Below are 21,296 nucleotides of genomic sequence, written 5' to 3' on the forward strand. Positions count from 1 at the left end.
GAGATGTGATTTTAAGGAGGGCTTTGAAGGTTGCCTGCATGGTGGTTGATGAATATGAGGGTTGATGGGAATGGGGAGTTCCAGTTCCAAGGGAGAACATCGGTGAGGAGTTGGTAGCTAAATGGATGAAATCAAGGTACAGTGAGTAGGTTGGTGTTGGAGGAGTGGGGTGTGGGTTGCAGGTAGGTAATCAGTGAGGTTAGGTAGGAAAGAAAGAGCTGAAGAGCACCTTACAGCTGATGGTAAGGAGTTTCTGTTTGATGCAGAGGTGGATGGCAACCATTGAAGGTTTCTGAGGAGTGGGGAAACATAGGGAGACAAAGAAGCAGCATGGTTTAGTGGAAAGAGCTCGGGCCTGGGAGTCAAAGCACCTCAGTTCTGATCCCGGCTCTGCCACGTACCTGCTTGTGTGACCTTGGACAAATCACTTCACTTCTCTGTGCCTCAATTCCCTCATCTGCAAAATAGGGATTCAATATCTCTTTTCCCTCCTACTTAGCCTGTGAGCCCCATGTGGACCTGATTATCTTGAATCTACCCCAGTGCTTAGTAAATACAGTGTTTGGCACATAATAAGCACTTAATACCACAGATATGATTGTTATGGACTGAAGTGTTTAACAGAAAAATGATCTGGGCAGCAGAGTTCAGTATGGACAGGAGGGGGAGAGGCAGGAGGCAGGGAGGTAGGCAAGGAGGCTGATGCATAGTCAAAAGGCAGAAGACGACTAGTGCTTGAATCAGCGAGGTAGCCGCTTAGCCGGAGAGGAGAAAGGATGGAGCGGTGGCAGGGAAAGATAAAGAACAGCAGCAAGCATGAACCTGGGCCTGCTTCCACGAGGAACCATCCAACAGGTAAAGAAGAGCCATGATTAGATTGTCCCTGGGCTGGACCTTCCATCTGCCCATCCAAACTGGTAACCAAAGACCTCAGTGGCCAGCAAGGCAGACCTCCATAGGCTGGGCTTTGGGCCTCCCCTATCCCTTCGCTTCCCCCAGGAGAATTACTGAGCAGTGGCTTAAGAGAACAGAGCCCCGTCACGCTGCTCCCATCCCTGGCCTACTCACCTTAGCTCCTGCAGCTCACTCCTATCCTACTCCCATCCCCGCCCGTTCTCTGACCTGGCCACCCCGCAGCCCTCTCCAGCCCCACCCCCGGCCCGCCTTCTGGACCTCACTAGCCAGAACAACATCTTGGTCTTGTTCCAAATGAAATTTCCAACATCCTCAAAAAAGTGCTCCAAAGTTGCCATGACCTAATTTGTCTGGCAGAGTACAGCCCAGGCCGGAGGTTCAGCCTCCATAGAGCTGCACCCCCTCCCCCACCCATCAGTGCCCTGAACAGCCGAACCATATTTGGTCAGCAATATCCCGCTCAGCTGAGCGTCTCTCTGCCCTCATCAGCTCAGCCAAATGACAAATGAGGGGAGGAGGGGAGGAAGAGGAGAAAGAGGAGGAAGAGGAGGAGGAGCAGCAGGCGGCACAAGCTCAGCAGAAGCCCCTGCCCAGACTGGAGTAGATGTCAGGAGCTGGGGGGCAGAGTGGGCCATGGAGTAGGGATTCAAAATAGGCCCTACAACAGTACCAGTGATACCAGTCACCTGGTCCCTGGGGGAAGGTCTGCACCTGGAGCAAATCCTGAGGGCAGAGGGAACTCTTGTCAGCCCAGGGAGGATGGAACATGCAATTCTTCCCTAATAACCCTTTCATGGCAAACCCTTGAGATGCCCAGACTAAGCTAAAGGACACTAATGAAAGGTCAACCTTTCAATCAATCACTTGGATTTATTGAGCTCCTACTCTGTGCAGAGCTTGGGAGAGCTCAGTAGAGTAAACAGGCGCAATCCAGGCCCTCCAGAAACTTGCAGTGTAGTGGGGGAAGACAGAATCTAGATAATTTACAAAGAAGAGGGAGCAGTTCAGGAGTTGGGGTTTAAGTAGCATACAAGTTTTAGTGCTCTGGGAGGCCCTGAGTACTTAAGCACATGGAAAGACTGAGGTGGAAGTTGAGGCCTCTAACCTGAGGAGATGGGATATTAGCCAGGCCTCCTTCCTGAAGGAGATGTGGTCTTAAAAGAGCTCTGAAGAGGGAGAGAGCAGTGAACTGTGTGTCGGATGTGAAGAGGGAAGGAGTTCCAGAAAAGGGGGAGGGTATGAGCAAGAAAGAGATCAATCCATCAGGCAGTGGTATTTCTTGAAGGCTTACTGTGTTCAGAGCACTGCACTAAGCACTAAGGAAAGTACCATACAACAGAGAGTATAATACAAGTCGATAGCACGGGAAGCAGCGTGGCTTTGTGGAACGAACCCAGGACTGAGAGAGTCAAGGGACCTGGGTTCTAATCCCAGCTCAGCCACTTGTCTGTCGTGTAACCTGGACAAGTCACTTCACTTCTCTATGCCTCAGTTACCTCATCTACAAAATGGGGATTAAATCCCCCTAACTCCAACTGTGAGTCCCATGTGGGGCAGGGACTGTGTCCAATTGATTACCTTGTATCTACCCTAGCACTTGGTACGGTGTCTGGCAGATAGTAGGCACTTAACAAGGTCCATTTTTAAAAAAAGATGTGCTGAGGAGAGGAACAAGGCACAGGGAGTAGGTTGCTTTGAGAGGAGTGAAGAGCATGAACTGGGGTGTAGTTGAAGAAGAGCAACACCTGAAATTTTCTTTCTTTGGGAGAAAACTGTTGATGGAAAGACACCTTTTCATTTTGAAATCTATCATGAAAGGAGCTAAGCATCGATTCTTCTAATATCTTCACGGGGGACTTCTAACCACAGCTGTCTTCACACATAACACAAGGAGGCCTCTGAGACTCACGTATCATTCATACAGAAGAAAAGAGTGAGTTTTCACGAAAGAATTATCGCTTCTCCTAGAAGATGAAAGGCTCAAAGATTTTCTGAAAGCTCACCATTTCTTGACAAGTCCTCTCCAGAGCAATGCCCACTACATTAACAGGGAGGGGAGGGAGGAGATCTTCTATCTCCACTCTTCTCTCTAAAGTGCTTACTACAGTGATCTATAAACAGCAGGTGCCCAGTACACTTCTCCAAAAACAGTAGGATGCCAGGAGAGTTCTCTGCATGGCATGGGAGCCGGATATAATGCTATTATTGATTGAAATCCTGAGAGGACTGCAAAAGGCTTCCAACTTTCTGAATTAGCTTCCAAAACTAGAAGCAGCCCTTCTCCCAGGAAAGAACAGGTCAATTATTTCCCATGAACCTTTGCAAATGCCCATGGACCAAATGGGACTTTTCCATCCCTTGAAGCAGCAAGGCAGATTGGTATGTGGGGGTGGATGCCAGACCAAGTAGTGGATGTTAACCTTCTATGTACGGCTCGCCCTCTGCCACTCAACTCCCTCTCCCGCCTCTCGGAGCTCACACCCAGAGAAGAGACGGGGAGAGCAAGGACCCGAGCGTGCCTTTGTCCGGAGATTAAGAGGAGTCCAGTGCCAAGAATGGGAAGAGGATGCTTGCCTTCACCCAGCTCCTCATTCCTTCTCTGAGTTGGAATGAGACAAGGGGGCTGCGGCCGCAGCAGCTGCCGCAGCCACCACCACCACTGTTGGTGGGAGTGACTTCTGGAGATGAGGTGGCCCAGTGCCATGGACAAAAAGAAGGATGGGTCACTTGAAGCTCAATTTCCTACTTTCTCTAAATAAGGACATAACTCCCAGGAGAGGGTGGGCCTCAGTTCGTGGATAGCTGCCCATCGAGAAACCTTATTTCACGACCAGTGGTGCCTTGTTCTAGCCTGAATCCAAATAGTTCAAATTTCTTGGCCGGCTCCCCCCGAGGAGGACCTGGATCTTGCCCCAGGTGACCGAGACCTCCTCTGCCCTCCCACCGGCAGCCCTGTCCATCCACGGCACCCCACTGGTGGGCCTTCCGAATAATTGGATGAGGCCAACGCCCATCATGACCATTGATGATTACCGTAATTACCTATTAAAATCCTCATCCCATAGCATCCAAATTTCTTCCCAGCTAATCAGTGGCATTTATTGAATGCTCACTATGTACAGGAGCATTGTACTAAGCACTTGGGAGAATATAATAGATTCAGTAGGCAGGATCCCTGCCCTCTAGGTGTTTATACTACTCAGTGGTGGAGGGTTTGTGATTCCTCGGTGGCCCCCTTTTGTTCCCAGGTGTTTCTGGAAAATGCAGTCCCAAAAGCAGATGTTGCCAAGAATTACAGCTGGAAACTCCAGCCCACCCAAGCTACTGTACTGTAGAAACTATTCCCTCATCCTATCCTCACATTTTCTGGAGGGACAGAGCTGTCTTTGATGTTGGGATACTATGGTAGCCTGCATTCTGGAGAGAGGAGTGTCCCAATTAATTTCAAGATGTTCATGGCCACTCCCAAGAATAGGGGCCTTGGGGTAGGAAAGAGAATATCCAACCTCACCTCAAATGTTGGGGGAAGAAGGGGAGATGGCTCCAATCCCCCAGCTTTGAACCATCCCTAGTCGGAAGGGAAGCCGAGAGTCAATCAATCAATTAATGGAATTTACTGAGCAATTACTGTGGGAAGATCACTGTACTAAACACTTGGGAGAGCATAATCCAATAGATTTAGTAGACATGATTTCTGCTCTAAAGGAGCTTCTAATCTAGTGGAGAGGTTCCTGGGACTAAGGTACTCCCTTTTCCTTCATCCTCCTTTCTGTAATTATTTCAGTATCTGCCTCCCCCACTAGACTGGGTGCTTCTTAAGAGCAGGGAGCACATCTACTGACTCTGCCGAGCTCCTCCAAGTGTTTAGAAATGTACTCTGCACAGAGTTCAATAAATGCTCTGGAGTGATGGAAGGGGGATGAACAAATCCCACAGGGCAGGCAGGATCTGGTTTTCCCCTCTTGTTTTGCAGGTCACCAGGGCTGGGGTGTGGGGGGAGGGAGTTGCCTGGCTCTCCTCGGGGCTGTCATGCGGAGCTACAGCTTCCTCACACCCACCAGGTCTGGAGGATCCATGCAGCCGGTGGCACATCTCCGTTTGGACCAGTGAGCTGGATGGAACGGAGGGGCCGAGGGCAGCTCGGCATCACGGTCTCCCTTCCTCTGTGGACTACGTGCCTGATTTTAACAGAGTCTTTTGGCATTTACACCAGTTCAGGTTCCTGCCTTAGTGCAGAAGGGGGTTTGGGAATGATGCCCATTAGGCACTCAATTGGCTGGGGGAACAAGGCTAATGCCAGACCCCTGCCCAACCCCACTCCCCACAGCTTCTTTGGCCCAAGTTTTAGGAGAGCCCACAAAAATACATTTTTTGGGCTCCATTCTCCAACAGACTTACAACCCAAACTCTACCAACAACCCAAACCACCTAGTGGAAATATTTCTTTTCTCTTTTTGAAGGTTTTCAGTACATGATCCAAGAACCTCTCAGGTCACTCCCTCTGTTAGCTCATCATTCAATCAAATTTATACCCTCCTTGCCTGGTTCATCAAGCTTTGGACTATGAAAGCCTCACATTCCTGCTATTTCTGTCTCCCACATCTGCCCATTAGTGGGTGGATAGAGATGGCTTTTAAAGACCGTAAGAATCCTAACTCCATCTCTTTCCCTTTCTATTTACCAAGAAAAAGTGTTTTTGGGGGTGTTCATGTGGTCCTGTGTTTTATTTTGAAAGGATTTTGATGATTTTCAGTAGGGTAATGATCACAAAACCCAAAGAACAGAGGGAGGAAACTTAGATGTGTAGCATACAGAGAAAATACTTCTTAGAGTTTAAATGTGTGAGGAAACAGAGTTCAAGAATCAACAGATGTTTAACCCAAGTTCCCTGAACTGTGTTTTTTTTCTTTTTTGGTTTGTTTTCTCAAAAGAATGTCCAATGTTCCTGTAGCTGTGACTCTAGGTCAAAGTGAAGACTTGCCAGTTTCTTAGCCAAGAGCTCATGTTCACGGATTTGGGTGGCCAGACCCAATAAGCCAGTGTGAGGGATGGTGCTGCTCTTGGGCCTTTCCAAGGAGCCTCATTCTACACAGAAGATGTAGCGTGGGAACTGAGTAGGAGATGTGGGCAAGGAGGACACCGGGAAGGTGTCCCTTCCTCTTTGGAAGGCAGAGCAGCTGGCCTTTGGGGTGGGTGGGCTGGGAGCTCGAACTCCTGAGTTAGAATCACTGGGGCACCAGGCAAGATATTAAGCCCCCGGAGCCACAGGCTCCCAAAAGAGAACAGAGGGAACGGGGAAGCTCCCACACTCCTCCTGCAGCCCTGGTTATCCATCCATCCATCCATGGAGATATGAACACAGCTGAGTTGCCATCAAAACTGAGTCTGCAGAAATTGCCAGAGAGGACTGTCTGGTTCTGGCCCCAGGCGAAAGTCCCAGACTGAATCCACAAGGAAATATACAGAGCTATCTCCTTTCTAGCAGGTGTTGGGAGCTGGCTAATGTTCAGGGGAAAGCCAAGTGGGGAAAGGGAAAGTTTTAGAACTCAGCCCCCACTGGCTCAGAATCTCACACCAGCACCTCCACCTGATGACTGGCAGGTAGCCGTTTGTGACAGATACAATATTGCTAACGGCATGCATTCTGCGCTTACTGTGTGCTAAGTGCTGGAAGAGGGACAAGGTACTCAGATCAGAGAAGATCTCCATCCAACCCAGGGCTCTCCATCTAAGAAGGTGTAGAGCAGGTATTTCACTGCTATTTTATAGGTGAAGAACCTGAAGCACAGAAAGGGTAAATGACTTGCCCAATGTCACAGTGCAAACTCGTAGTGGAGCTGAGATCTCTAGCACATCAGTGATTGGGGGATACCTTTGTCCAGGTGGATGGGCAATCACTGGAGGTTCTTGAAGGGTCAGGAGACATGGACTGAATTTTTTTTCCAAAAAATGATCTGAGCAGTAGAGTGAAGTGGGGAGAGAGAGAGGAGGAAGGAAGGTCAGGGAGAAGGCTGATGCAGTAGTCAAGGCAGGACAGGATAAGTACTTGGATCATAGCCGCTTGGACAGAGAGGAAAGGGTGGATTTTAGCAATGTTGGGCAAGTAGAAATGACAAAATTTGGTGACAGATTGAGTATATTGGTTGAATGAGAGAGATAAGTCAAAGGTAATACCATGGTTTGGTGTTTTTGTTTTTTGATGGTATATGTTAAGCACTTACTATGTGCCAGGTACTGTACTAAGGGTTGGGTTAGATATAAGGTAATAGGTTTGGACACAGTCCCTGTCCCACATGGGACTCACAGTCTTAATTCTGAGATGGAGGGGGCAGAGATTGGTGTTGTCTACAGTGTTGGGAAAGACATGGGAAGGACAGGGTTTGGCTGGGAAGATGAGTACTCTTCAGGCAGGTCTGAGGTCTGGAGAGACATCCAAGTAGAGGTGAGGTGGGAGGAAGATCCAGTCAGAGGGGATGGCATGAGTGAGAGGTCAGCAGCAGAAGACATGGAACAAAACAGAATAGTTGGCCTGAGAGAAGCCAAGTCAGCAAGTTTGGGTACAGTGGGAGAGGAATGAGGATAAATAGGGAGACGAGGGTTGACTGAATGCCTAAAGCCAAGAGGCATGAGCTTTTGTCAGATGTGGAGATGGACGGGCAACCAAAGAAGTTCTTGAGAGATGAGGGAGAGTCTGCAGAATGTTTTAGGAAAATAATTCGGTTATCAGAGTGAAGTTTGGATTGAAAATGGAGAGACTGGAGACAGGGAAGGCTGCAAGGAGGATGATGCAGTAGTCAAAGCGGGTTTTAACAAGCTCCGAGACCAGTGTGGTGGCCGTTTGAAGGAAGAAGAAAGGATTGGAATTGAGAAGAAAGAACCTAAGGATTTAGAATCAGGTTGAATGTATAGATTGAAAGAGAGATGAGTCAAGGATAATGTCAAGGTTGCAAGCTTGGGAGACAGGGAAGATGTCAACATTGCTGTCAACAGCGATGGGAAAGTTGTGGGGAGGAGAGGGTTTGGACTTCAGTTTTGGACATGTTGAGCTTGAAGTGCCGTGGGCCAACCATGTAGAAAAGTCCTGGAGGCAGGACAAGAGGCGAGGTGGCTCAGAAGGAGAGAGGTCGGGGTGGGTGATCTTCCCAGGTGTCAACATGGTTCTGCCCAACCTGACGACCACTTTAGGGACCTTGGGGCCGGGGGCCGGGGGAGCAGTTGCCCAGGCCCAGCTCTCCGGGACACAGTTGCCAATCGGGCCGGTCTGGGGGCTAAAAAGGAACATGGGAGTATGGCTCAGACCAATGGCCCGCCCAGGTCCGTGCTCTGCCTCTGACAGGGGTGGCAGTATTATCCCCAAGACCCTCCCAGGCCCAACCAGAAGACATGTGGCAGCACTCAGTCCAAGCCTAAAATCTACCTCTGAGCTAGCTGGATTTCACCTCAAACAGCACCGGCCCCCTGTTTTTCTGAAGACCCCGTTGGAAAAGGCATCACCAAGAGGCTTGGGGCTCATGATGTGCTCATGCACCGACAGCCCTGCAGGGGGCGCTACCCTGCAGCAGGTGGCTAGGGGGGAGGTTCCTGGTGGGCAGGGAATGTGTCTGTTACTGTTGAATTGTATTCTCCCAAGCACTAAATACAGTGCTCTGCACACAGTAAACACTCTGTAAATACGACTGATTGATTGATTCAATTCTTAGAGATTTGCCTTTTGCCAGAAGGGAGACACACACACACACACACACACACACACAAACACACAGCGATTCTTCTCTGGACAGCAGGGTCTTCTTTGCGGTGCCAGCAAGGAGGGACAGGGACAGAGGACTAGCCAGAAATGGGCCAGAGCAGAAACAAAAGACTTGATCGAGGTGAAAGGACAATTCAGCCTGGACCGTGTTTACGTATGGGAAATCCCCCCTAGGCCAACACTTCCGGCCTATTCCCCTCCTCCGGGGCCTATTCCCCTCCTATTCCCCTCCTCCGGCTGTTGCCGCCACAGCCACACTTCCTTCACTTCCGGCCCATTTTCCAGCTGCACATGCAAATGCCAAAACATCCGCATTGCCTTCCCCTTGGGGCTGGTGGGGAATTGAGTTTGGGTTTTGGTGGAGTGGAGTTTTCCAGTTGAGGTCTCCGGGAGGCCTGGCCCCAGGGGAGGCCCCTCTGTCTGCCTCCACGGGCTGTTGGTCTGGGAATGCTGGTGGCTGATAGATAGGTAGATACTACAGCGAGGTATTCGGCAGATGGATTACAGTGGGCTACCTGGTGGAGTGGGGAGAGGCATTTGGAGGTGGGCTATGGATTGAGATTGTGGGGCATCGGAGGGGCCTCCAGCCCAGAGCACTGTGTCACAGGAGCAGCAGCAGCAACAACAGGAGCTCATGCTGCTTTTCCAGCTCTCTCTAAGGTCACCCATGACCTCCTTCTTGCCAAATCCAATGGCTCCTACTCCATTCTGATCCTCCTTGACCTCTCTGCTGCCTTTGACACTGTCGACCATCCCCTCCTCCTCCATACCTTATCTCACCTTGGCTTCACGGACTCTGTCCTCTCCTGGTTCTCCTCTTACCTCTCTGGCCAGTCATTTTCGGTCTCCTTCGCTGGAGCCTCCTCCCCCTCCCATCCTTTAACTGTTGGAGTTCCTCAAGGGTCAGTTCTTGGCCCTCTTCTGTTCTCCATTTACACTCACTCCCTCGGTGAACTCATTCGCTCTCACAGCTTTGACTACCATCTCTACGCAGATGACACACAGATCTACATCTCCGCCCCTGTCCTCTCCCCCTCCCTTCAGGCTCGCATCTCCTCCCGCCTCCAGGACGTCTCCACCTGGATGTCGGCCCGCCACCTAAAACTCAACATGAGCAAGACTGAGCTCCTCATCTTCCCTCCCAAACCCGGTCCTCTCCCAGACTTCTCTATCACCGTGGATGGCACGACCATCCTTCCCGTCTCTCAGGCCCGCAATCTCGGTGTCATCCTTGACTCGTCTCTCTCGTTCACCCCACACATCCTATCCGTTACCGAGACCTGCCGGTTTCACCTCTACAATATCGCCAAGATCCGCCCTTTCCTCTCCACCCAAACGGCTACCTTACTGTTACGGGCTCTCGTTATATCCCGGCTAGACTACTGTGTCAGCCTTCTCTCTGACCTCCCTTCCTCCTCTCTCGCCCCGCTCTGGTCTATTCTTCACTCCGCTGCCCGGCTCATCTTCCTGCAGAAACGATCTGGGCATGTCACTCCCCTTCTTAAACAACTCCAGTGGTTGCCTATCAACCTCCGCTCCAAACAAAAACTCCTCACTCTAGGCTTCGAGGCTCTCCATCACCTTGCCCCTTCCTACCTCTCCTCCCTTCTCTCTTTCTACCACCCACCCCGCACGCTCCGCTCCTCCGCCGCCCACCTCCTCACCGTCCCTCGGTCTCGCCTATCCCGCCGTCGACCCCTGGGTCACATCCTCCCGCGGTCCCGGAACGCCCTCCCTCCTCACCTCCGCCAAACTGATTCTCTTTCCCTCTTCAAAACCCTACTTAAAACTCACCTCCCCCGAGAGGCGTTCCCAGACTGAGCTCCTCTTCTCCCTCTACTCCCTCTGCCATCCCCCCTTTACCTCTCCGCAGCTTAACCCTCTTTTTCCCCTTTTCCCTCTGCTCCTCCACCTCTCCCTTCCCATCCCCACAGCACTGTACTCGTCCGCTCAACTGTATATATTTTCATTACCCTATTTATTTTGTTAATGAATTGTACATCGCCTCGATTCTATTTAGTTGCCATTGTTTTTACAAGATGTTCTTCCCCTTGACTCTATTTATTGCCATTGTTCTTGTCTGTCCGTCTCCCCCGATTAGACTGTAAGCCCGTCAAACGGCAGGGACTGTCTCTATCTGTTGCCGACTTGTTCATCCCAAGCACTTAGTACAGTGCTCTGCACATAGTAAGCGCTCAATAAATACTATTGAATGAATCCAGTGTCTGCCCCACATTGCCCAGTGTCCAACCCAATCAACCGGTATCTGCCCCAGCGCTAGGGACAGCCAGTGCTTGGCACATAAGCGCTAAACAGATACCGCCAACATCACTTTTATCATTATTACAACAGCGGGAAAGAGGATTTAATCTGGGGCTCAAAGGGCCCCATTGCCCACATGCCCAGGGACCATGTCCAGACACAAATCCTGTCTCTGGTAGTGTGGTTGCTCCCGGAGGGTCACAGGCACATGTGCGTGCATGCACAGACACACAGACACACACACACACAGCTGCAGAACCATCTGACCCATTGGCCATACAGGCACTGAGCCGATGCACAAGGAACTTGGAAGAGCAGAAGCGAGCAAGGGAGTGGGGGAGGGAGGGAAAAAGAGTGGGTAGGAGATTAGTGGGGGGAAGGGAAGAACAGAGGAAGGGAGCAGCTATAAACAGATCCCATAGACAAACGTGGGGGGTTTCCCTGCCAGGACACATGGCTGAGGTCAGGTTCACTGGGCTGATGTGCTGGACTCCGAGGGGCACAGGGAGAAGATGGGGAGCAGGGGACCATTGCTGAGGCCTGCTCCCGAGAGCTGGGGAGGTGGCAAGAAGAGAGGCAAAGCCAACCCAACTGTGCCTGGGGCGCCTCCGCACTTTATATGCCCTAAGATTGCTCCAACTCCCTCCCTTTCCCCTTTGGCATTTGACACTTTTCAGTGGGGCATAAAAGCCTCTGTATCAGCCCCAGATAGGGGACAGGCAGACCAGCTGGAAACCAGACAAACGGTCACCCTAGTGGTGAATATTTCCAATCTTTGAGCGTTTCAGGTACTGAACTACCCTAATGGTTGGGCAAGTTTTCTGCTCTCTGACCTAGGTCCAAAGAAATGAGCTGCAGCTGGACTGGCTTGGGATGCCAAGTGGAACTTGGATGTATCCAGGAGAGAAGACTCTCTTGAAGGCAGGCCCAATGTGCTCAACAGAAAATACTTTCATACCCGTAGCCCCAAGGCGGACGGACATGCTGCACCTCAGTGGGCTGCAGGGAATCTACACAGTACTCAGTGCACAATGTACTCAGTGCACAATCCACCATCGTTGGGATAAAACTGAGGAAAGGACATGCCAAGGCCAGCAAGAGTGAACCTTCCTGGAGATCAGAGGCCCTAGGGTCACCTCCTGTCCATTGAGGGGGGCTGCAAACACTTAGTTCCCCCTCACCCCAGAAGGCCCCCCTCTTCCTTTCCACACCCAGGTACCCAAAGGAGGAGGCCAGATTGTGGCATCAATACTTACATTCAATGCATTCTTAGCAGCTTCTGCTTCTGATCGACTGTCGAAACTGACAAAGCCCACCGGCTGTGGCGAGAACAAAGACAAACTCAGGGCTTGGAGGGGCTGGCTCTGCTAGCCTCAGTGGGGGGCCATGGAGGAAGGGGATAGGAGTCAGCACCCTGAGACCGAGCGCTGCCCTACCCCCCCACCCCCACCCCTTCCGACCCAGCAATCGAGAAGTGGAGGGGTGGGAGAGGGAGCCTGGCACAAGGGCTAATGGGAACAAAGAGGCCATTGGGCAAGGGGCTTCCAACTGGGCTCAATGTAGCCATCTTTGGCCATTTGAGCCTGCCTGAGAACCAGGAACCGTGTCAAATTCCCACCGTGTACTCTTTCCCAGCACTCAGCACAGTGCTCTTGCACTCAGTGAGCGCTTTAGTCAATAAAACTACTGCTACCATTAGAGCAGTGGACCTGGCAAGACACAAATGGGAGGAGAGAACTTGGATTTGCAAATCTGTGCCTGCCCTATAAGGCGCGAAACAAATGGCATTGAGAAAGCCACAACCTTCTCAACATGGGCTTACCTGTTTGGATGTAAGCTTTATAAGAGATCCTTCATAGCCCTGAAAAACAGAAGAAAAGCACAGTTTAGCCTGAGATCATTCATTCAATCATATTTATTGAGCGCTTACTGTGTGTTGTGTACTGTGATCAACGAGATAATCCCCCAAATGATAACAAGAAGGGCATTTATTAGGCATTCATCTGCTGGGCACTGGGATAGATACAGGATGGGGCACAATCCCCATCTCACACAATACTCAGAGTCAGGGAGAATGGTCATAATTGGCATTCTACCCCTCATGTTTGCTGAAAAGGGAAGAACAGAAACAGATCTTTCCAGAGTGCAGACCAGAACCCTCTCCCAAAGGCCTGGCTGCAACAGGAATAATAATGGTAATGTACTAGCAGCGGTTACTGGTATGTACTGAGCACCCACGAGGGCAGTGCTCTATACTGAGCACTTAGGAAAGAACAGAAGCACAAGATATCTCAGCACACAAGGAGCTTCCACTCTAAAGCACCGAGAGGCAGAAAGAGCAATATTTACAAATGGGGAAATCACAATAAATAGGTTTTGCTTGATGTAGAGAGAAGTGGAGTCATTGAAGATCTGAGGCAAGGACAGGTGTGGGATGAGCAGCGCTTCAAGAAGATGCTCCCCATCTTCCAAGCCCTCCTAAAACCACAGCTCCTCCAAGAGGTCTTCTCTGACTAGCCCTCACTTCCCCCTGCAGTGACCCTCCCCTCTGCCTTGCCTATACATTCAGATCTGTACCCTCTACCACTTTGATACTCACCCCACCCCCAGCCCCACAGCACTGATACCCAGATACTCTTTCCCTAGCTCTCATTTATTTCAACATCTGCCTCCCCCTCTAGACTGTAAGCTCCTTGAGGGCAAGGATCGGGTTTTGGGAGAATATTGTACTCTCCCAGTTGCTTTGTGCAGTGCTCTGTACAGAGTGAGCCCCCAGTAAATACCACTGATTGGTTGATTGAAGACAATCTTTGCAGCAACAGTGTGTGGGCTAGGCTGGACTGGGGAGCGGCTGGAGACAGGGAGACAAGTTAGGAGGCTGAGCAATCATCTAGCTGCGATATGACAGGAGCATGGACCAAGGAGGGAGCAGTGTTGGAGGAGAGGAACGGTGGATGCAGGAGATACGTGGGAAGAATGGCCAAGAATTAGAGGCTCAGATGTCAGAGTTGAAAGACAGGGAGGAGTTGAGGATGACCCCAAGGTTGTGGGCTTCTGGGTCAGGGAGGAGGTGAGGGTGTCATCGACAGAGATGGGAATATTGGGAGGAAGAGAGGGTCTAGGAGGGAAGGAAAGTAATTCAGTTTGGGGAATGTTAAGTTTGAAGTGCCGGCAGATCACCAGCATGAAGAGGTCCTGGAGGTGGTAGGAAATGCAGGACTGTTGACCAATTGGGGGGTTGGGCTGCAGAGCTCAACAAGGAAATGGTTTCTCCAGGGGTGGTCTCTGAAGACCCCAGGAGAGAATGAGCTCCCGAGTGGGAGGAGAAGAGCGGGAGACCTGAGGGACCCTGACAGTCAGGGGCTGTGAGGCAGAGGAGGAGCCGGCAAAAGAGATCGAGAAGGAGAGGGCGAAGAGGTTGGAGGAGAACCAGGTTAATGTCAGGTAAACAAAGTCAAGACCTGAAAGTCTTAGGGGGGAGGGAGCGGACCCCAGTGTCAACAGCTGAGGATTCAAGGGGGATCAGAATAGAGTCGAGCCTGTGGGTCGTCAGGGACCTCCGAGAGTGCGGTCATGGTGGACTGAGGGGTGAAAGCCTGATTGGGAACCATTCAAAAAGAGTTGGTGGAGAGCAAGGGAGGGCAGACGGTTAAAATCACCTGGTCCAGGACTTTGGACAGAAGTGGGAGTGGAGACACGGGAGGATAGTTGAGGAGACAGTGGGAGTGGAGAGGTGGGATGATCTGTGATTGTGGGGAAACTTGAATGGGTTTGACAGCAGATGAGAAGGACACCTGATGGAATGAGAGATTGACCAGGGCAGGGAGGAAGGGAGGAGGGTGAGTGAGAGTAAGTGCTTTGCAGGTGAAAAGGTGAGGGGTCCAAGGCACAGAAGGAGGGAGTGGACCGAGTGAGCAGGAGAGAGGCCTCCTCTTGAGAAATAGCAGCAGAGCAGCAGGGGAGGGCTGGAGAAGGATAGTGGCATGATGATGAGGAGGAGGAGATGGGAAGTTGGAGGGTTTGGGGAGTTCACTCCAGATTGCTTCAATAAAACAGCAACATAAAACAAAGTAACTGGGGGTTGGGCAGGGAGGCAGTGTGGAGACTGGCATGTCTGAACTTGAGTGTTCTCATGGCCAGGGCTTAAAGGGACTTTTTTGAACTTCTTTTTCTGTTCATCCATTAGGATTCCTATAGAACTGGAGAGGTTTTTTGAGGAATCGGAGCAGGGGAGGGGAGGCAAAGGCACCGGCCTGGGGCACCCACAGTTGCACTCCCTTGCAGGGGTGGGACAGGGAGAGAGCCCGGTCGGTGAGCAGCCTGCAAGAGGCCGGAGAGAGCATCCGGGAGGCTGCTGGTTATTACTCCATCACTTGCAAGCTGATGAGGAGCGAACTGGTCCCAGTCAGTGGATAGTCCAGGCCGACTCCCAATCCTGCAGGCATGGCTGCCTATGGAGGTGACCCAGGGTTGGGGTATGAGGAGGGTGCCCACTGCACCAGCCCCGGTGCCCCAGCCCGTTCCCGGAAGCTCCTCCACCCACAAAGATCACAATCCTCCACTCTGCCACACTCTGACTTTTCCTCCTCCTCTTTCTCCTCCTCCACCATCCCCTCCCCACAAGCTGGGTGGCAAAGAGCAGGACTGGAAGCTCACCAAGCCTGGTATGGCATGCCAAGGGTGGAGGGAGAAGAGGTTCCACAAGACTCCAAGGGCTCTCTTCCCTGCTGTGGGTCCCCTGTGGCTCCACAGCCCAAGTCCTTGACAGAGAATAGAGATCACTAGCGATCTCTACAGCCCAAGTCCTATTTAGACTGGGACCCCCATGTGCAACCAACTTGTTTATCTTGTATCTATTCCAGTGCTTAGTACATAGTAAGTTGTTTACACTCACTGTCTCCACTTCCTCTCCTCCAATTCTCCGCTTGATTCCCCCCCATCTGGTTTCCAAATCCTTCGCTCGATGGAAGCAGCCCTCTCTAAGGTCACCAGTGACCTCCTTCTTGCCACATCTGATGGTTGCTACTCTATCCTAATCCTCCTAGACCTCTCAGTTGCCTCTGACACTGTGGATCAGCCCCTTCTCTTGGAAACATTATCTAACCTTGGCTTCATTTACACTATCCTCTTTGGATTTCATCCTATCTCTCTAACTTTTCCTCCTCTCTCTCTCCTTTCAGTCTCTTTTGAAGGTTCCTCCCCTGCCTCCCACCTTCTGACAGTGGGAATCCTTTAAGGAGTCCCCTTCTACTCTCCAGCTATGACAACTCTCCATCTATGACAACTCCCTTGGAGAACGCATTCACTCCTATGAGTTCAACTACCAACTCTATGCAGATGATTCCTAAATCCACTCACTTAGAGAACTCATTCACTCCCATGGGTTCAACTTCCATCTCTATGCAGATGATTCCCAAATTTACATTTCCAGCCCTGCCCTCTCTCCTCCTCCGCAGCCTTGAGTTTCCTCCTGCCTTCCAGGATGTCCTGTCGACCCCCCAAAGCTTAACATGTCCAAAACAGAATTCCTCATTTTCCCACCTGAACCCTGGCTTTCTCCTGTCTTTCCCATCACCACAGACACTACTATGATCCTCCCTATCTCATGAGCCCGTAACCTTGTCGTTGTCCTTGACATCTCTCATTCAACTCACATATTCAATCTGTCACCAAATCTTGTCAGTTCAGTCTTCACAACATTGTTACAATTTGCCCTTTCCTCTCCATCCAAACTGATACCATGTTAATCCAAAAACTTAGAGAAGCAGCATGGCTCAGTGGAAAGAGCCCGGGCTTGGGAGTCAGAGGTCATGGGTTTGAATCCTGGCTCTGCCACTTGTCAGCTGTGTGACTGTGGGCAAGTCACTTAACTTCTCTGTGCCTCAGTTACCTCATCTGTAAAATGGGGATTAACTGTGAGCCTCACGTGGGACAACCTGATTATCCTGTATCTACCCCAGTGCTTAGAAGAGTGCTCTACATGTAGTAAGCGCTTAACAAATACCAACATTATTATTATTATTATTACCCTATCCCACCTTAATTACTGTATCAGCCTCCTTGCTGATCTCCCAGCTTCCTGTCTCTTCCCATGCCAGTCCATAATTCACTGCTGCATGGATCATTTTCCTAAAAAAAGTTCAGTCCACATCTCCCCACTCCTCAAGAAACTCCAGTGGTTGCCCATCCACCTCTGCATCAAACAAAAACTCCTTACCAATGGCTTTAAGGAGCCATTGGGAGAAGTAGCATGGCTCAGTGGAAAGAGGCCGGGCTTGGGAGTCATGGGTTCTAATCCCCGTTCTGCCACTTGTCAGCTGTGTGACCTTGGGCAAGTCACTTCACTTCTCCGTGCCTCATTTACCTCATCTGGAAAATGGGGATGAAGACTGTGAGCCCCATGTGGGACAACCTGATCACCTTGTATCCCCCCCAGCACTTAGAACAGGGCTTTGCACATAGTAAGGGCTTAACAAATGCCATCATTATTTAAAGCACTCGACCAGCCCACCCCCTCCTGCTTTATCTCCCTGATTTACTACAGTCCAGCCCACACACTTTGCTTCTCTAGCACCAGCTTGCTCCCTGTGCCCCAATCTCATCTATCTTGCTGCCCACCCCTTTCCCACATCCTCCATGTGGCCTGAAACTCTCTTTCCCTCCACATATACCAGATCACCACTCTCTTCACTGTCAAAACCTTATTAAACTCACATTCCCTACAGGAGGCCTTCCCAGATTAAAAGCTCTTTTTTCCAGCTTCCTCTCTCTCTCTCTTCTGCATCATTTATACTCTTGGATCTGTGATTTTGGGCATTTGATATTGGCCCTACCCTCAACCCCACAATAATAATAATAATGTTGGTATTTGTTAAGCGCTTACTATGTGCAGAGCACTGTTCTAAGCACTGGGGTAAATACAGGGTAATCAGGTTGTCCCACGTGAGGCTCACAGTTAATACCCATTTTACAGATGAGGTAACTGAGGGACAGAGAAGTTAAGTGACTTGCCCACAGTCACCCAGCTGACAAGCGGCAGAGCCGGGATTTGAAACTATGACCTCTGACTCCCAAGCCCGGGCTCTTTCCATTGAGCCATGCTGCTTCTCTCAACACTTATATACATATCTGTATATTATAAATTATTTATTTATATTAATGACTTTCTCCCTCTTTAGGCTATTAGCTTCTTGCCGGCAAGAAACGTATCTACCAATTCTGTTGTATTGTACTCTCTGAAGCGCTTAGTACAGTGCTCCATGAAGCACTGCATAAATACAATCAATGATGATGATGATGACGATGCTTAACCAATATTACTATTCTTATTATTAGAGAGTCGTGATCACCAGCATCTTCTCCCAGCCAATAATGGCCCCAGGGGAACGAGGCTGTCACTTCTCCAATTCCTGGGAAGGTGTTGCAGGATCTGCTAGAAGTCATTTACAGCTCGCTTGGTGCCAACGCCCTCTGCCCTCTGTCTGACACGGATCCTTTACCGCTGACTCTTTCTTTGCTGACGCTTCAGCAGTACTGGAGAAATGACTCATCGTCAAAATCAGCACCACGACCTTGCGATAAGTGACAAAACCTTAAAAGTTTCTCGCTCCGTCTGTGGGGGTATCTTCTCCCTCCATTCAGTCTGCCTAAACTCTCTCATGCCCCATTTCCTTCTTTTTCTGAGAATCTCATCATGCTTTCCGTTCTCACTGGAAGCCCATTTCTCCTTCTGGAGGTTTCAGCTTGTCTCTTTGAACTGTGTTTTCTCAGTCAGTCAATCAATCATTGTTATCATTGAGTGCTTACTGTGTGCAGAGCACTGAATTAAGCACTTGGGAGAATACGATACAGTTTGTGGACACGATCCCTGTCCTCCAAGAGCTTCTAGCCTAGTGAGGGAGACAGACATTAAGATAAATCAGGGGAAAGAGGACCATACGTACATAAGGGCTGTGGGGGTGGGAGAAAACTTAAGTGCTTAGGGAATGGGACTAAATGCATGGCAGTAGAGAGGGGAAATCAGGTGGGGAGATGAGAAGTTAGTCAGGGAAAGTTTCCTGGAGGAGATATGATTTCAATAGGACTATGAAGATGGGAATACCAGAGATATGTCAGCTAGACGGGGGAAGGAGGGAGGGAGAGAGGGAGGAAGTTGCAGGTAGTGAGGAGGGCATGAGCAAGGGATCGATGGTGGATGAGGAGAGAACAAGATTAGGTTGATATCAGAGGAGGGAAGTGTGCGGGCTAAGTAGCAGTGGAAGATGAGCAAGACTAAGTTGAAGAGGGAGAGCTGATTGAGGACCCCAACTCTGATTGAAGGTGATGCAGAGATGAATGGACCCCACCTCTGGAGGGTTGGAAGAGCGGGGAGACAAACGTGCACAGTAACATTGTTCAATTGGTTGCTTGGCTTGGCCTGGTGGGTAGGTAGAAATAGCTTGCAGGAGACCAGGTTTCCAGGCCCAGCAGTGCTACTGGCCTGTGCTGTGTGACCTCACTCATTCAATTGTATTTATTGACTTCTTACTGTGTGCAGAGCGCGGTACTAAGCGTTTGGAAAGTACAATTCAGCAACAAATACAGACAATCCCTGCCCACAGTGGGCTCACAGTCTAGAAGAGGGGAGACAGACATCAAAACAAACGGACATCAATAGCATCAATATAAATAAATAGAATTATAGATATACATATACATTAATAAAATGAATAGAATTATAAATATGTACATATACTCACACAAGTGTGTGGGGCGGAGAGGGGGGTAGAGCGGAGGGAGCGAGTGGGGGTGATGGGGAGGGGAGGGGGAACAGATGAAAAGGGGGATTTAGTCCATGAAGGCCTCCTGTAGGAGGTGACCTGGTTATCTTGCTCCTACCCCAGCTCTTAGCCTTGTGCAAGGCACAAAGTAAGTGCACAGTACAGAATGCTAACTACAAACAGGACCAAACATTGTGGCCGGCTCTGAGTCTGGCAGCAATGGGGGACTGGAGTGGATCATCTGGGGGCCAGGTGTGGCCAGCAGGCTGGATTCTGCTCACTCTGCCAAGACCAGTCCCTGCCCTTGCCCCAACAGCCCCTAACCCACATTCAACAGCACATGATCTGGTTTAGCGTGTGTTTTCACCCAGTGCGAATTCCCAGGATAAGGGACTGTTTCTGCGTTGTTAGGCAGCCCACACACTCACCCCCAACCCAGACCTGGAGCCCACCCACCTCCTACCCAGGAGCCCGTCCTCTCTTCCCAGGGCTCCGGGTCAGGAGGATCCGAGGGAGCCCTACCTCTCGGCTATTTCACAAGAAGCTCAGAGCAGAGGCTGTAAGTGTCCTTCTGGTGGGGCTCTTCCTTAGTTCCACCTACTATGCCTCCTTTCTTTTCCCAACAGAGTGGAACGACCTTGAGTGCCCTGCCTTGTTCCCCTCCCTGTCCTCTGGCCTGCATCTGAGCAGAGCAGCTAGACTCATACCACTCACAGCCAAGCCCCCACCTGCTTAGTCTATGGCAGCAGAGCCAGGACCCCCACTGAGCCGTCCTTCCCAGCAACCCCACAGACCCCGCCTCTGATGATGAGGCCCACCACCCCCTCCCCCGACCTGGGCCAGGCCACAGGGTTTGGCGCTTTGAGGCTGGCATCTGGTGAGCATGGACCTGGGTACCTTGAATGGTCTGAAGAGCAGGTACAGCTCCCGGGGCTTGATGTCCAGGGGTAGGCCGCTAACAAACAAGGTCCTGACCTGCCGAGGGAGGAAGGGAGGAGAAAGATAGAGAGGGAGAGAGAGAGAAACAAAGGGTCAGTGCAGAGACAGTACACTTTTAACCACTATTCCAGGGGTGCCTTCAGTGGTCCATCAGAGCCCTCCTGAAAGCACCCCCCACCCCCAGTAAGCCTTCCCCAGTTAGCTGCCAGAATTCTAAATCGGATAAAATCACCAACAGCCATCTCTAGTGCTCACTGTGGCACTGACTGAGCACTAACTAGTAGGAGGTGGACAGACACGTGCCATTCACAAATGCTACATCTCACAGCAAAGGGGGGGAAGGAGAAACCAACCAATTTGCGCTGCCCTAGACTACAAGCCTCCTGTGCAGGAGACTGGGTTTCTTCTCCTTCAGTCCGTTGCTCACATATTCTTGGCTTCCCCTTTAACAAACAACCAATCATTCATATTTATTCACAGTGCACTATATTAGGCTCTTGGGAGAGTACAATATAACAGAGTTGGTAGACATGTTCCCTGCCCACACCAAGCTTGGAGTCCAGAGATGGAGACAGAAGTTAATATAAATAAATTATGGATATAGGTGATGCCAAAGGGAGTGGGAAAAGAGGAAATGAAGGCCTAGTCAGGGAAGGTCTCTCAGAGATGTG

At 50.5% G+C, this 21,296-nt stretch overlaps 1 protein-coding gene across 3 annotated transcripts in view; it reads right to left on the reverse strand.

Annotated features, from left to right (window-relative positions):
- The window catches only part of RBPMS (RNA binding protein, mRNA processing factor), a 94,710-nt gene that overhangs the window by 32,399 nt on the left and 41,015 nt on the right, over window positions 1-21,296 (reverse strand). For all 3 annotated transcript variants that reach the window (XM_029073580.2, XM_029073579.2, XM_029073578.2), the window contains exons 2-4: window positions 20,584-20,661; window positions 12,750-12,788; window positions 12,184-12,246 (exon numbers count right to left, since the gene is read on the reverse strand). In XM_029073580.2, coding sequence (XP_028929413.1) covers window positions 12,184-12,246; window positions 12,750-12,788; window positions 20,584-20,661 — 180 coding nt within the window. The remainder of the gene's footprint in view (window positions 1-12,183; window positions 12,247-12,749; window positions 12,789-20,583; window positions 20,662-21,296) is intronic.

Source organism: Ornithorhynchus anatinus, chromosome 10 (genome assembly GCF_004115215.2).
Source record: "Ornithorhynchus anatinus isolate Pmale09 chromosome 10, mOrnAna1.pri.v4, whole genome shotgun sequence".
Classification (NCBI taxonomy): domain Eukaryota; kingdom Metazoa; phylum Chordata; class Mammalia; order Monotremata; family Ornithorhynchidae; genus Ornithorhynchus; species Ornithorhynchus anatinus.